General features: G+C 44.7%; 1 protein-coding gene across 2 annotated transcripts in view; it reads left to right on the top strand.

Annotated features, from left to right (window-relative positions):
- ROCK1 (Rho associated coiled-coil containing protein kinase 1) overlaps positions 505–12,601 on the top strand; it is an 83,303-nt gene continuing 71,206 nt past the window's right edge. The window contains exon 1 of one of the 2 annotated variants that reach the window (XM_021386115.1): positions 505–1,420. In XM_021386115.1, coding sequence (XP_021241790.1) covers positions 1,328–1,420 — 93 coding nt within the window. In that variant the 5' untranslated portion in view covers positions 505–1,327. The remainder of the gene's footprint in view (positions 1,421–12,601) is intronic. The other variant, XM_021386114.1, reaches the window with a different exon arrangement.

The following is a 12,601-nucleotide window of genomic DNA, read 5'->3' as shown; positions in this document are numbered from 1 at the left end:
CCGTTTAATATCAAGGCTGCAAGGAGCACTTCTTTTTCTAAGCATAAATAAAGATAACAGGCAGTGAATATCCATGGTTGGAACAGCTCACACGCCCAAGCGCTTGGCTATGGATCGCTTTGTTTCTTAGCCACGGCTGCGGAAACAACACATAGTGCTAGCGGTTGAAAGAGCCCTCACACAGCGCCCTCGCAGAGCCAGACCCGTGGGCTCCGTCCCCGTGGGCGGAGGCATCGCGCACGGCCACCTGCACCAGCCCTCACCAACGCCTCGCTGACAGAGCACCGCCCCTAACCGCCGTTTCACACGCGCCCTCCCCACCCTCCGCGCGCCGCCTCCCCAAGTTCCGCCCATCTCCTTCCCGGGCCCCGCGGGCACGGCGCGCGCGCGCCCCCTCCGACCGTTGGGCGGCGGCGAAGGAACGCCGCCCCCGCCTCGCGCGCGCATACCTTCTGCCTCCTTCCTCCCGCGCATGCGTGCTGAGCATCAGTTGGAGGCGCCCCCCCCCCCCCCACCACCACCCTCACTGTTCAAACAGGAAAGGCGGACATGTTGGTGCCGTTCGCAGCTCCCCTCGCAGGCGGACCTCGCGCTCTGTCCTCCCCTTGAGCCACCTCCTTCCTTACTGCCTCTCACACCGCTCGGTCCCGGGGTGGCCTGGGCTGCGGCAGGCTGACGAGCGGCGGTGGGCAGCGAAGAAGAGGAAGGAAGATGCCGTTATCGCCTCTCCGCCGCTGAAGCGCTCCCGCGGGGCGCTGCTGGCACGGCCCAGGAGAGGGGCAGCGTGCCCCGCGCCGCCTGCGCCCATGGACGGAGCGAGCCCGAGGCACTGAGGCGCGGCGCCGGGAGGGCTGTCCTGCGTTGTGGGTTGTTTTCCTTCGCGCCGTGCCTCTTCGATCCCCCTCCTCGTCTCGTCGCTGCTTCTTCGGGCTTCCCGGACCCGGCCGGTGCTGCAGGGCGAGAAAGACGAACCGCTACGCTGCTGCCAGCGCTGCTGCCCGGCCGCGGGAATGAGGCCGCTGCGGCGCGGGGGCCCGCGCGGAGGCGGGAGGGCGCGGAGAGCCACGGCGGGGCTGTGAGCGGCGGGAGCGCCCGCGGCCCTCTGTCTCTCGGCGCGGGGACTCGCCCGGAGACCGCTGTGATTGAAGGGACTGCGCAGGAAGCGCTCCGCAGCGTAGGCTCTGCGGTTTTTCTCTTTTTGTGCGTGCTGGTTCCTGTTTTTTTTGTTGGTTGTTTTTTTTTTTTTTTTAAATTTTTATGTGTTTTCCTTTTTCGTTATTTTTAACGTTTGATCTGGAATAAGGGAAGCTTTGTAACCGTCGGAAACATGTCGACGGGAGAAAGTTTTGAGTCTCGATTTGAAAAAATCGACGGGACTTTAAAGGATCCCAAATCCGAAGTGAACGTGGACTGTTTGCTGGTAAGTGAGGGGCAACGATGGGCCCTGGGGCTCTCTCCCTTGTTTCCATGCCTGACACCGCATCGCGCCCTCCTGCCTGAGTTGCTGCCCTGTGCCTGTCCTGTGTGCAGACTGATGGCTTTGGTGTGACCCACTGACTGCTGAGCGAGGTCCTCTTCGAGTGAGGTGCTGGCACAGCTGCCCACAGAAGCTGTGGTGCCCCATCCCCGGAGGTGCTCAAGGCCAGGTTGGATGGGGCCCTGGGCAGCTGAGCTGGTGGAGGGGCAGCCCTGCCCATGGCACGGGGTGGGACAGGGTGGGCTTTAAGGTCCTTTCCGAAAAATCTATTCTGTGTTTCTGTGGTTCACAAAGTGCTATAGTGCTTAGCCACAACGTGAATTCTCCCTCTTGACATTTGCTGTGAAAAATGCTGTGAAAAACATATCTGAAGGATTAAGGTGCCCTTGCAGGTGGGGCAGCACTTACAGCAGAGGGGCTATAAGCATGCTAAACTGGTTACTGTGCTAGGTCTGAGGTTCACAGCTGCCTGCTGGTTGTTTCCCTGTTTCTCACACCTGGTGGCTCAGTGGCTCTCTGGTGCTGGCAGTGTTGTAACTGCATCATGAGCAAGCGAACATAACGTTTCCTGACATAAACTCAATGGTATTTGACAGTTGCTTGCACAAAACTGGATGGTGCTTCAGCTCTGGATATAAAAAGTACCAAGACGTGCGCCAGATCCAGCCAATTTGGGATGTGGATGGATTCTTGGATATGCCTAAAGATATCCTCAAGTAGTGCGGTTTTTCCTTTCATGCCAAGCTAGTGAATTTCTCTGTAGGAAGTGATAAAAGTTCGGAAGTGTGTAGGTGGGTCCCCATCTCCCTCTTCTCCTGTCACAAAGAGAGCAAGTCAATGGGGTTTGTTCCTAGTGTGAACTCTGACATTTGGGGGAGGGGATTGGAGGAGGGTGTAGTTCTTAATAGCCATTCTTCATCCTCTGCAGCATGGATTTTGCCATGTAGTTCACTTGAGCATAAAGCAGCGGAGAGATGAAAACCTCATGAAAGACTGTGACCAAGTTCATGGCAACATGCTCTCTGTGCAGCTGATGGGTGATGTTGAGGTGCTGTCAGGTCAGACCTGCCTCCCTGGACCGAAGCAGGGCCTTGTGGATGTTGTTGCCACAAAGGAAAACAGCACTGTGTGCTTCCAGGCAACTTACTGCTTTGGATCTAGTTTACACATCTCTAATCTCTAAACCCCAGCTGATGAGAACAGAGGTGATGCTTAGGATATACTTTCTCCATTCTGACTTACGCTAGCACTGTCAAATCCTACGTTTTTACACCCTGCACCTGCTGATAGAAGTCAAGGGTACACAGCCATGTCTGGAGTTGTAGAGTAACTGACTCAGTCTGCTAGTGTGTTCATTGATGCTGACCGTCCTATGGAGGCTTTCCCACAGTAGTACTAAAGAGGCTGCAGGTAGCAAATATGCAGTTGATATAGTATGTATAGTATACAGTATAACTATTCCTTGATCTCAGCTGTTAAATGATTATCTCCTTTTTAGTTACGTTAATAGCTATTTGGAGCTAAGCTGTAGTCAGGTTGGGAATGAACTTGTTGGGATGCTTCCTGTCGTGCTTCTGTTAAGTTTAAGGTCTTAAGAATGACCTTTCAAGTTAGTTTTTCTTAATCAGTTTTCTGAGATTTTTGGCATACCTTTGAGTATTCTTTTAAAGGCAGGTTCATATGTTATAGCCATCAGAATTATTATTGCTAGCCCTCATTGCAGATAATGTTGTCTTACAATAATGCCAATTTAAAGAAGTGCTTCTGAGGAAATCATCTGGTAGGTTGACTTTTAGTTTGGTTACTGTATCGCTCCTTTTCTTTCCTCCATTCTAGGGCTTCTTTCCACAGAATTGATGTGCGTAACCCTTTCTTAAAGAGTTGAAATACTTCACATTTGTTTGTAGTGTGATTCACACTGCAAGCATTGTTCTTAGCTCTAGGTATATATTTAAATTCATAATCTATGTGGTTATGTTTTAAAGGAAGAAATGCTTAAGTGTATGTGGTCTGCACCTGAAGTATTTCAGGTTTCAGAAGTATTTCAGTATATCGTGGTTGGACTAGGTGATCTTGTAGGTCTTTTCCAACCTAGCTAATTCTATGTTTCTATGATTCTATTTCTGTGAGATGAGCCCTCATCCTTAGGCTAGAGGAACTTGTACCAGGTCTCTGGACCTGGTACGTAAATAAAAATGTTGTTATGATCAGACTTGATACAAAAAAGTTTATCCATTTTTTATGATACCTTTTATATTATAAAAATCTTACTTTCTTTGGAGAAAAGACATGAATTGGTGTCATTTAGTGTTTTCACCTTTTCTTATCCATGGTGTTAGCTACCTCTTCATCATCTATTGCACAGATGCTTTAAATTCAGCTTCCAATATTCTAGCCATGCTTAAAAATGCTGGAATTTCATTAGTTTGAATAAACTTTCCGTTGCCCTTCTTGGTCCCTGATCAGCTTGTAGTCCTTGTAGAGTAGAAGGTAGATATGGAGTAACCTTAACAGCAGTTTTGTGAGATTTTTTTGTGTGTGTGTGTGAATGTCCCAAGCTAGTTTTTGTGTGTTAGAAGTATCCTAAATTTATACATGAACTAGTATGAGAACAATAATGTGACTGGAGGAAGGGGTGGAGGGGAGGTCTGATACAAAGGAAGGTATGTTATGGGTTCAGGAAGGTGTGGGAGAAGAGTTGTGACAACAGCTGGCAGAAAAGACAGACTATGTAACTTCAGTTTACATGACACAGGAAGGAAATTCAGAAAGCTGAGGCATAGGAGGGAGAAGGGCATAAGAGCAAATAGGGAAAAATAAGCAGTTGTAATAAAAGCAGAGTTAGAAAACTGACTCCAGGTTGCAACTGTCCATAACTGAATTTGCATCTTTGCAGTTTCCATGTACTTGAGTTAGTACTGGGCTGGGAAATGATAGACAAGGTCTTTTCCAGTAAGCCATGAGGAGGCTAGAACCTGCGTTCTTTGTGAAGTATGTGCTACAGCATCATGTAGAGTTTTTCTCAAAATCGGGTCCTAGGATTTTTAGTCTTGAAAAGATCTAGTAAGATTGTGAAGTCCTCACACAAGGGTGTGTGATAACCAGGTCGTGGGAGCGTCATAGCTGTGCTAAATAGAGTTAAGGGCAGTGTAAGTAACTGTTCTTTATCTTGAGCTCATTATTCCATTAACGTTATTAAGCAGTAAAATGTAATATTCACTGAGCATGGCTTTCCAACAACATTGGAATAAAACCAGGTTTCTTTCATCTCTGTGTTCCCAATTAAATCCTTGGAGTTCACGTGTTTCCAGTTTTTGGAGAGCAGGGTGGTAGAGGTATAATTTGTGTATGGATGGAGGGCTCGTTGACCTGAGACTGCCCATGCTTGTGGTTGTTTTGAAAAGTAAATATTCATGAAAATGCTCTTTGGAGCTGTCTTTGCTCTGACAATAACCCCCAAAGAATCTTCCGATGTTTTATTTAGACACTTGAGTAACTCTGATATTCAGTCGATTACTTGAGTAGGTGATTAAGACTTTAGATGATCTCAGTCTTAAAGACATCAAGTCAATCAGCTGTTCAACAGTGTGGCTTCAAATTAACTGATAACGGTGAAAACTGTATGACAGACTTGGTTTATTTAGTCTCAAGAGCTTTCCATTTTTGTTACACCAAAAATACACAAGTGCAGATTGATTCTTCTCCTTTTCCTGTGTCTAACTAATATTTGGCCAGGTGAAGTCGTATCCATCTGCCGTATGTAGGAAGAAGTGAGAAAGTCTTGTCCACTCTGAGATTTGGGGGTTGTAAATCTCTATTGTCACTAGACCTTCCTTTTCTCCACTGCTTAAAGCTTGTTAGAAAGCCCTTCTGGAGATGTTGTATTAGAGGTTTGTTAAATTATGACAAAAAGAATGCAAGTCAAAGTACCTTTACTTCAGAAGGTCTTAGCTTTTAAAACAACTGTTGAAAATAACTTCTGAAACCCTGCTGTTAGAATCTGAGCGGTAAAATGCTGAGAAGCTTTCCCTGTTGCTGATGAAGCTCTTGCTCAGAAGCGGGACTTGGACGCTTTCCATCAACTTCAGGATGCTGCAAGTAGTCTGCAGGTAGTTCAGGGTAAAGTGAAATGTCAGAACTGACAAAATCTCCTAGGGTGTGTCTCTACAGCTGTTTTCATCTGGTAGTTTTATTGTTCAGTAAGATCTAAAATGACACTTCTGGCTGACATAGGAGTAGAACTCTGGGTCTGCAAAATGTCCAAGCTTTATGTCTAAAACTAACTGTAATTGTGGGTTAATACTGCCTTCTTACCTCTGTGAATTATAACGTACACAGATTGATGCGAAATCAAATGATAAATATATTTTACATTTGTTAAGGTAGAGTGCGACTGTAAGTTGGCTTTGGAAAAACAGTAACTTGGTGGATCTGCATTTCAGGTTGCACCTTCTAGGAGCCTTTTTACTGTTCTGCAAACCTCTAGAGAGTAATGGTGAAAACAGTGGGACTGTCAAAATGTTAGCATTTTGTTCACAGTGTATGGTACGTTTTATACAAGAATCATTCACTGAGCCAGTTTATCTGCTTGTAAAACTAGAGGCTGTAGGCATGTGGTTTTTTTTCCTATTAAAAGTTTTAATCAAGAATGATAATGGAAGGATGGTGTTAAGATACGTTTCAGCAAGAGGAGTGGGAAAGAAGAAGCGCCACTAAACTTTTAATAGATTGTAAATGCTCTTCTCGAGTAAAAATATTTGTAAACAAGATTATTTCCCTGGCAGCTGTGGAGTATTGTCATTTCTTGGAGGTGGCAGAAAGGAAGAGGGAAACACTTGGAATTTGTTCATTGGACAAACTGAAAATCAGCCTGCCGGTGTGTAAGTTTTTGACTTCTTGGAGGAGGATGATAGCTTTGGGAGCCACTCATTGAGAATGTAATAAAGATTTAGAAGCTCTACGACCGGATGATATTGGTAGCCTCATAATTGCTGTTACCAGGATTTCCTAGGACGTACTTCATATCTGTGTGAAAATAAAATGGTTGTTTTCGGGTCTCTCACTGAGGAGTACTGAGATGTTTATCTCAATGCAGGATGTTTCTCTTGAATTTGAGAGGTTCCAAAACATGTATTTAAAAAATTCTATTTGTTCTGAACTTGATGCTATTTATCAAAACTCCTTTGTCATCAAGAAATTGCAGTTGTCAGTGGAGACAGTGGAAAACTGAACTTCCTTCTTTGAGAATAAAATTAGAGAATGGTTGAAAACTATTCTGCCTCTGCCTTAATTTGTGCAGTCATTCAAGAGGAAGTAAAGCCAGAAGGCTGATGAGACAATATTGGTACAACTGTAAGCACTATCCAGACAACACCCAGTTATAGCTGGTATAAAACAAGTACAAATAGTACTATCTTCTTCCTTGGTAATCTGCTGAAACATACACCCTGATAAAGAGAAGTTGAACAAGAGCTGAAACGCGATCTTTGTGAAAAGGAGAAGTAGTGTGGAGATCTTGGTGTCTTGCTCTGCTGAGGCTATTTGTTCTCCTATAGTGTGTCTTTGGTCAGGTTGGTTGTTAATTTTTTTTGTCAGCTTTTTGGTGTGAATGGATATGCAAACAGCCTCAGCTGTGGTGTGGCATCGTGTTGAGGACTATGCTTAGTTGCAGGAGTTTAGAGATGATCTGGGCTAGCAGCAGTTGCTTAGTCCAGTTTCCCTCCTATGTTGCTGAAGGAGAATTGCTGCAGGATCAGTACCGCATTCTCGTTAAAGCTCAGGTCAAAGTCTATTCTGATACTCAAAATCTTGTAACTCATTGTTTTTAGCTTACTGAAAGATTGCCACTCCCTGTAAATATTTATACAATGCAATGTCATGGGGACAATACTTAAAATCTTTTTATTCCAGGCTCTAACTTAAATCCAGCTGTTGATTTCTGTGTTTCAGCTTTCCCTCTTACATTTCTTAGGGCTTCCCATTTCTCCAGTCTCTGTAAAAGAAGACGTCAAGTTTTCTTTTTTCATCTGTGTGGGCTGAGATAATGTAAAGATATGATGTCTGGAAACCTCTGTAGGAGACGCTGGAGAAGTTAAGGCTTTATGTTGGACTGGTGGTTGGAACTACCTGGATGTCTTTCTAGGTTACGTGTCTGGTCTACAGAACTTATAAGTGATCTGGAAGCACAAGTGGAACAGGTGCTCCCCCCCCCCCAACATATTCATGAATTGTAGCACTAACAAAAAACAGTTAAGAAGTCCTTGAATTCTAATACTTGAACAGATTTTGAGTAATAATGTCTTTCCTTTTTTTCCTTGTAAAAGCTGCGAGCTGTTCAGGTAGTGCTGCATAGTATTCAGGTGAGTTAAACGGCAAGGTACAAGTATATTCAGAGGAAAACTAATACTTCCTGATAATGTCTATTGATGTTAGATATCCAAGCATACGCTGAACTAATAACAAAGGCTGTTTTCCTGTGTAGTCACTGACTGCTGTGAAACTGTTTCTCTAGAGGTTGGGATTCTTCTTGAGCAAATAAATAATGGCAAAAGAAAGACCTGACTACACAAATCTAAGCCCCTCACATCTACCTTTTACTGTCCAAAGAAGGTAAGGTTAGAAGCTTCTCTTTTCAGCTTGGGATTTCAAGTGTGGCAGTATTTCCCTATCTTAGTGTTAGAGGAAGCTGTGTGCTTGGAGGCAGCTAAGCAGGATTTGTACGATAGCCACAGTAGCTGTTTGAAATGGGAAAGTGTGAGGGAAGGAAAGATGATTGGGATGCTTGTTATGTGGTGGTCAGGGATAGACACTAGGCTTAAGTTTTCCAAGAAGAGGAAGACCTCAAGGTGATTTTCCATGTCTCTGTTTTATTTTTAAATTTCTTTTAGAAGTTTCTAAATGAACTAGCATGTTTGCGTTTTCCCAGTTATTTTGGAATGTGATTTCTAAGTCAGTCTTTTCAGTATTTAATGCTGTGTACACAGTGGAAGTGTTATTCCACTGAGGACCAGTTACATGATTTCACAGAAGGGTTGGGGTTGCAGGTGACCTCTGTTGCTCACCCCCGGTGCCCGCCACCTGCCCAGCACAACAGCCAGGTGGCTTTTGACTCTCTGCAGGGATGGGGACTCTGTGACATCTCTGGGCAATCCGCAATTTGCTGTTTCTCAGCAATATCATTACTCGGTTGATGCTCTGTGGCGGAGAATAAAATTCACTGAGACAAGGAAGTCATCATTTATTGGAATTGATGTGTAGTTCTCTAAGTGCTTTGGCCTTGTTAACGTGGTCAGTAAGCCTCTGCAGCCTGAATTTTTACCTTTCAAAGTGATCCGCTGCAAAAGAGCAAAAGAAACTTCCTGCATACTATCAGTTGCAGATTTGGAGGTTTTATGCATAAAGGCAACTAAGTTACCTGAGGTGCAGGTTGCTCTTAACCTGGCTGCAGCTCAGCACCACACAGCCACAAGCTCGCTGCTGCTGGGTGGGACTGGGGAGAGAATGGGAAACAAGAGCTAGTGACTGGAGATTAAAAACTACTTACTAAGAAAAAAAGAAAACAGAAATGCACTGATACCAATATATATAGCTGCAGTGCAATTACTTGCCACCTGCTGACTGATATGCACAGCCTGCCTGGTGAGCAGCAGCTGGCCCCAGCCACCTGCCCACACCTGTAGAGTTGTGCGTGGTGCTGTGTGGTATGGAATGACCCTGGTCTTATTCTGGCACCTGTGCTGGCTCTGCCCCACCCCTGTTGTTGTGCTGTGGAGGTGGCAGCTCTGCCCTGCAGAGCGGCCCGACCCTGGGTGTGCCTCCATCACACAGCAACGAGCAGACATTGGCGTGCTGCTAGCGCTGTTTGGGCTGGAACTAGGACAGCTGGTAAGCTTGTTGAGTTTAATTTGTGATGGCAGATGAAATAGATTAGATGTAGAATTTTCCTGTTGGAGAGGGAAGAAGAAAATTGGTGACTTGCTCTGATGCATGGGTGTCCAACCTTTTGGCTAGCCTGGGCTGCGCTGAATAAAGAGGAATTGTCTTGGGCTGCATATATGGAGGTTGCTCCAAAAGTAGTGCTTCCTAATTATTTCCATGGAAACAACAACCAATACAAAGAGCACAATAGCACTGTTTGATAGAGCACATTCTCAGCTACAAAACATTCTTTTTCAGTGCAATCGCTACCATTAGCTCTACATTTCCACCAGTGATGAGCAAGAGCCTGCATGCCACGCTTGTAACAGTCTGCGCCAGCGTTGATGACCCGCTGTTGCTGCTGATGGAAAAGCAGCAACCAATGCCTCACTGTGCTCACATCTATTGGATGGTCTCTACAAACATCCAGCGAGTCAGTGAATGTCAGTGGGTGCTGTTTTTCTGCATAGAGGAATCCAGTGACACACCTTTGCTTCACATGCACTTGCACATCAGATGCCATTCTGTCAGATTGCCCCTCTGCTGCCATCTGTCACACGGTAACAACATGTAACTGGATGCTGGTGGGAAAGTACCTCTACTGCCCTACCATCATCATCATAAAATACCAGGTTTTATTTTCAAAGCAGCCCTCATTAAATAATTAATGTAGTTAATGTATAGAAAGTAACAGAACATTTTAATTGTTAATGTTTTTTTCATTAAAACATTGAAAAAAGAGCAACAAAACCATAAAATTAGTGAGATGTGCATCCTTGTTTTTGTGAAACTAACACATCACTCTGGTTAGATGGCAGTGGCTGCCATTCACAGTCCGCTCTCAAGGTGTTTGTCAGATTTTTGATAAAATTTTACTCTTCCTGTAATTAATCTTTGAAAACAATTCACAAATGTATATATTGCCAAAAAGTGGTGACATGAATGAGGCATGGCTGTGAAGTGATGGGTATTTCTCTCTGGTAAGAGGGGGCTTATGGAAGTCTGTTAGAGTGACATGGTCACACTTTTGATTGCAGTTCTATACATTCCATTTGAAAATTCATAGGTAATATATTTATGCCGACTGAAAATGGAGCCACAAATAAAAAAAATTGATGATTTTTTTGGCAGTCTTAAAACCTATTCTCAAATTCCTTAATCAAAAGGGAAAATACGGTGGCATATTGTTTACTGTTCATAGGACTGTGTTTAGCCAATGTATCAAAACACATAACCTTATTGGCCATGAGTTGAGCTGGCACCGCGCTGCACCCCATAGCCTGGTTTCAGCCCAGATGGGGCTCACAGCGTGCCAAGGTTCGTTTGGTGCTGAGGGCCAGGCCGCTTGGCAGGAAGAGCCACTGCCATGATGGTGTGGGGTTGGGGGTGGTCGCACTGCTAGCTGGGCTGGGCCACAGGTTGGACACGGCTGTTCTGATAGCATACTTATACTCCAGTAGTGCCACTCTGGTTGTTCATGATTCTGGTACTGCGCAGTTGTGTGCTTCCAGTATCTCAGTACATAAATCACTCTCCTTCTGCCAAGCAGTGAGGGAGGTTAGGTAGGACTTCAATACTGGTGGGGCAGAAACCTGCCTCTGGGGAATAGGCAGAGTGGGGAGAGGCTGACTGTCGTGAGCTGTCAGTGCAACAAGTGCTGTTTTCTGCAGCGTGGGTGACAGAGTCCAGTGTGCTTATTCCACTCTTGATATTTAGAGCACGTTTGACTCCGTGTTCTGAAGGGGGGGAAGCCTCTCCGGCCAGGTGATGGTAGAATAGGAGTGGATGGGGAAGATTCTTCAGGAAGGAGAGGGACGTAAGGTAGCACAAAGAGTTTGCCCCATTCCTTTATCACAGATAGCACGGTGCACAGAACACACAAGGCAGGATGTGGAGGTGATGTTGAAAATAGAAGTAGCGCTACTGCCTTGCATCTTTGTCTTTATGTTAGATGTTGCTGTTGATGCTAGAAGTGGAAGAGCATGAAATTTCTTCACGAGCCTTTATTTATTATGAAATCTTACTATACTGATATTTTGTTTTACCAATTCTTAGAAAATTGTTTCAGTCGAGTTGTAGATGCACAAAGGATCCTCTCAGTATGAAGCTGATGGAATTTATTCTCACATTGCAAAGAGAAAAGCTTTTCTGCTGCTTCAGTCTACCTAGTTGTTACCTTGTTGCTCTCTAATACATCTTCTGTGGGCTGTTGTCTTCGTCCTTTTGCTCCACTTACTGCTAAGTTCATTGGTAGTTGAACAAACAATTGTCAGCAACCCAGTGACATGGTTTGCGCTGGCTTGGGGTCCACTCAAACATTCTGAATAACAGCAGTTCTAGTGTGAAGAGTGTAACTTATTACTGTGTACTTTATATCCTTTTTGTATAGAATCATTAAGGTTGGAAAAGACCTCTAAGGTCATCTAGTCCAACAGTGAACTCATCTCCACCATGCCCAGTAACCATATCCCTCAGTGCCACATCCACACAGTTCTTGAACACCTCCAGGGACAGTGACTCCACCACATCCCTGGGCAGCCTGTGCCGGTGCCTCACCGCTCTTTCTGAGAAGAAATTTCTCAGAATTTTTTTTTCTGAGGAAAAAAATGAACCTTCCCTGGAGCAACTTAAGGCTGTTCCCTCTTGTCCTATCACTGCTTACCTTTGAGGTAGTTAAAAGAGCGACAGAATCTCCTCTGAGCCTCCTCTTTTCCAGAATAGACAATCCCCTAAACAGCTTGTAGATGTACAATGCTGGAAATGGTGCCAGCCAAATTACAGACTTATTAGGGCCTGAAACTTTTGCTTTGCTAGTATTGGCAGCAGTCATAACAACTTTTGAAAACTGGGACTATCATTGCTGGCACTAGTAGGTAGCAGTAGAAATGGTGAAATGCCCATTAAGGGCTATGGAGTGAAAGTTTAGCTATTGATACAAGGTATGTGTGTTTTGTGGGTTTTTTTTTTTTTTTCTCCCTCCCCCATAAAGTACACTGAATTTGGAACTGGAGATATCATTAAGAAGTGAGGCTTCCTCTGAAGAGAATGAATTAGGATGCTTCCTGGAAGAGCTTTTGTCTTTGTCTAAAATGCTCTTGCCTATTTTCAGCCCTGCTCATACTCCACAAACTGTTCATACAAATTCTGAACGTAGCATCTCCAAGCAGTTCAGGGTCATGCTGTTGGTTTGTAAAACCAAAATGTCTC

This window comes from Numida meleagris, chromosome 2, assembly GCF_002078875.1.
Source record: "Numida meleagris isolate 19003 breed g44 Domestic line chromosome 2, NumMel1.0, whole genome shotgun sequence".
NCBI lineage: Eukaryota > Metazoa > Chordata > Aves > Galliformes > Numididae > Numida > Numida meleagris.
The sequence above is the reverse complement of the archived record's forward strand: the minus strand, read 5'-3'. Positions and strand labels throughout refer to the sequence as shown.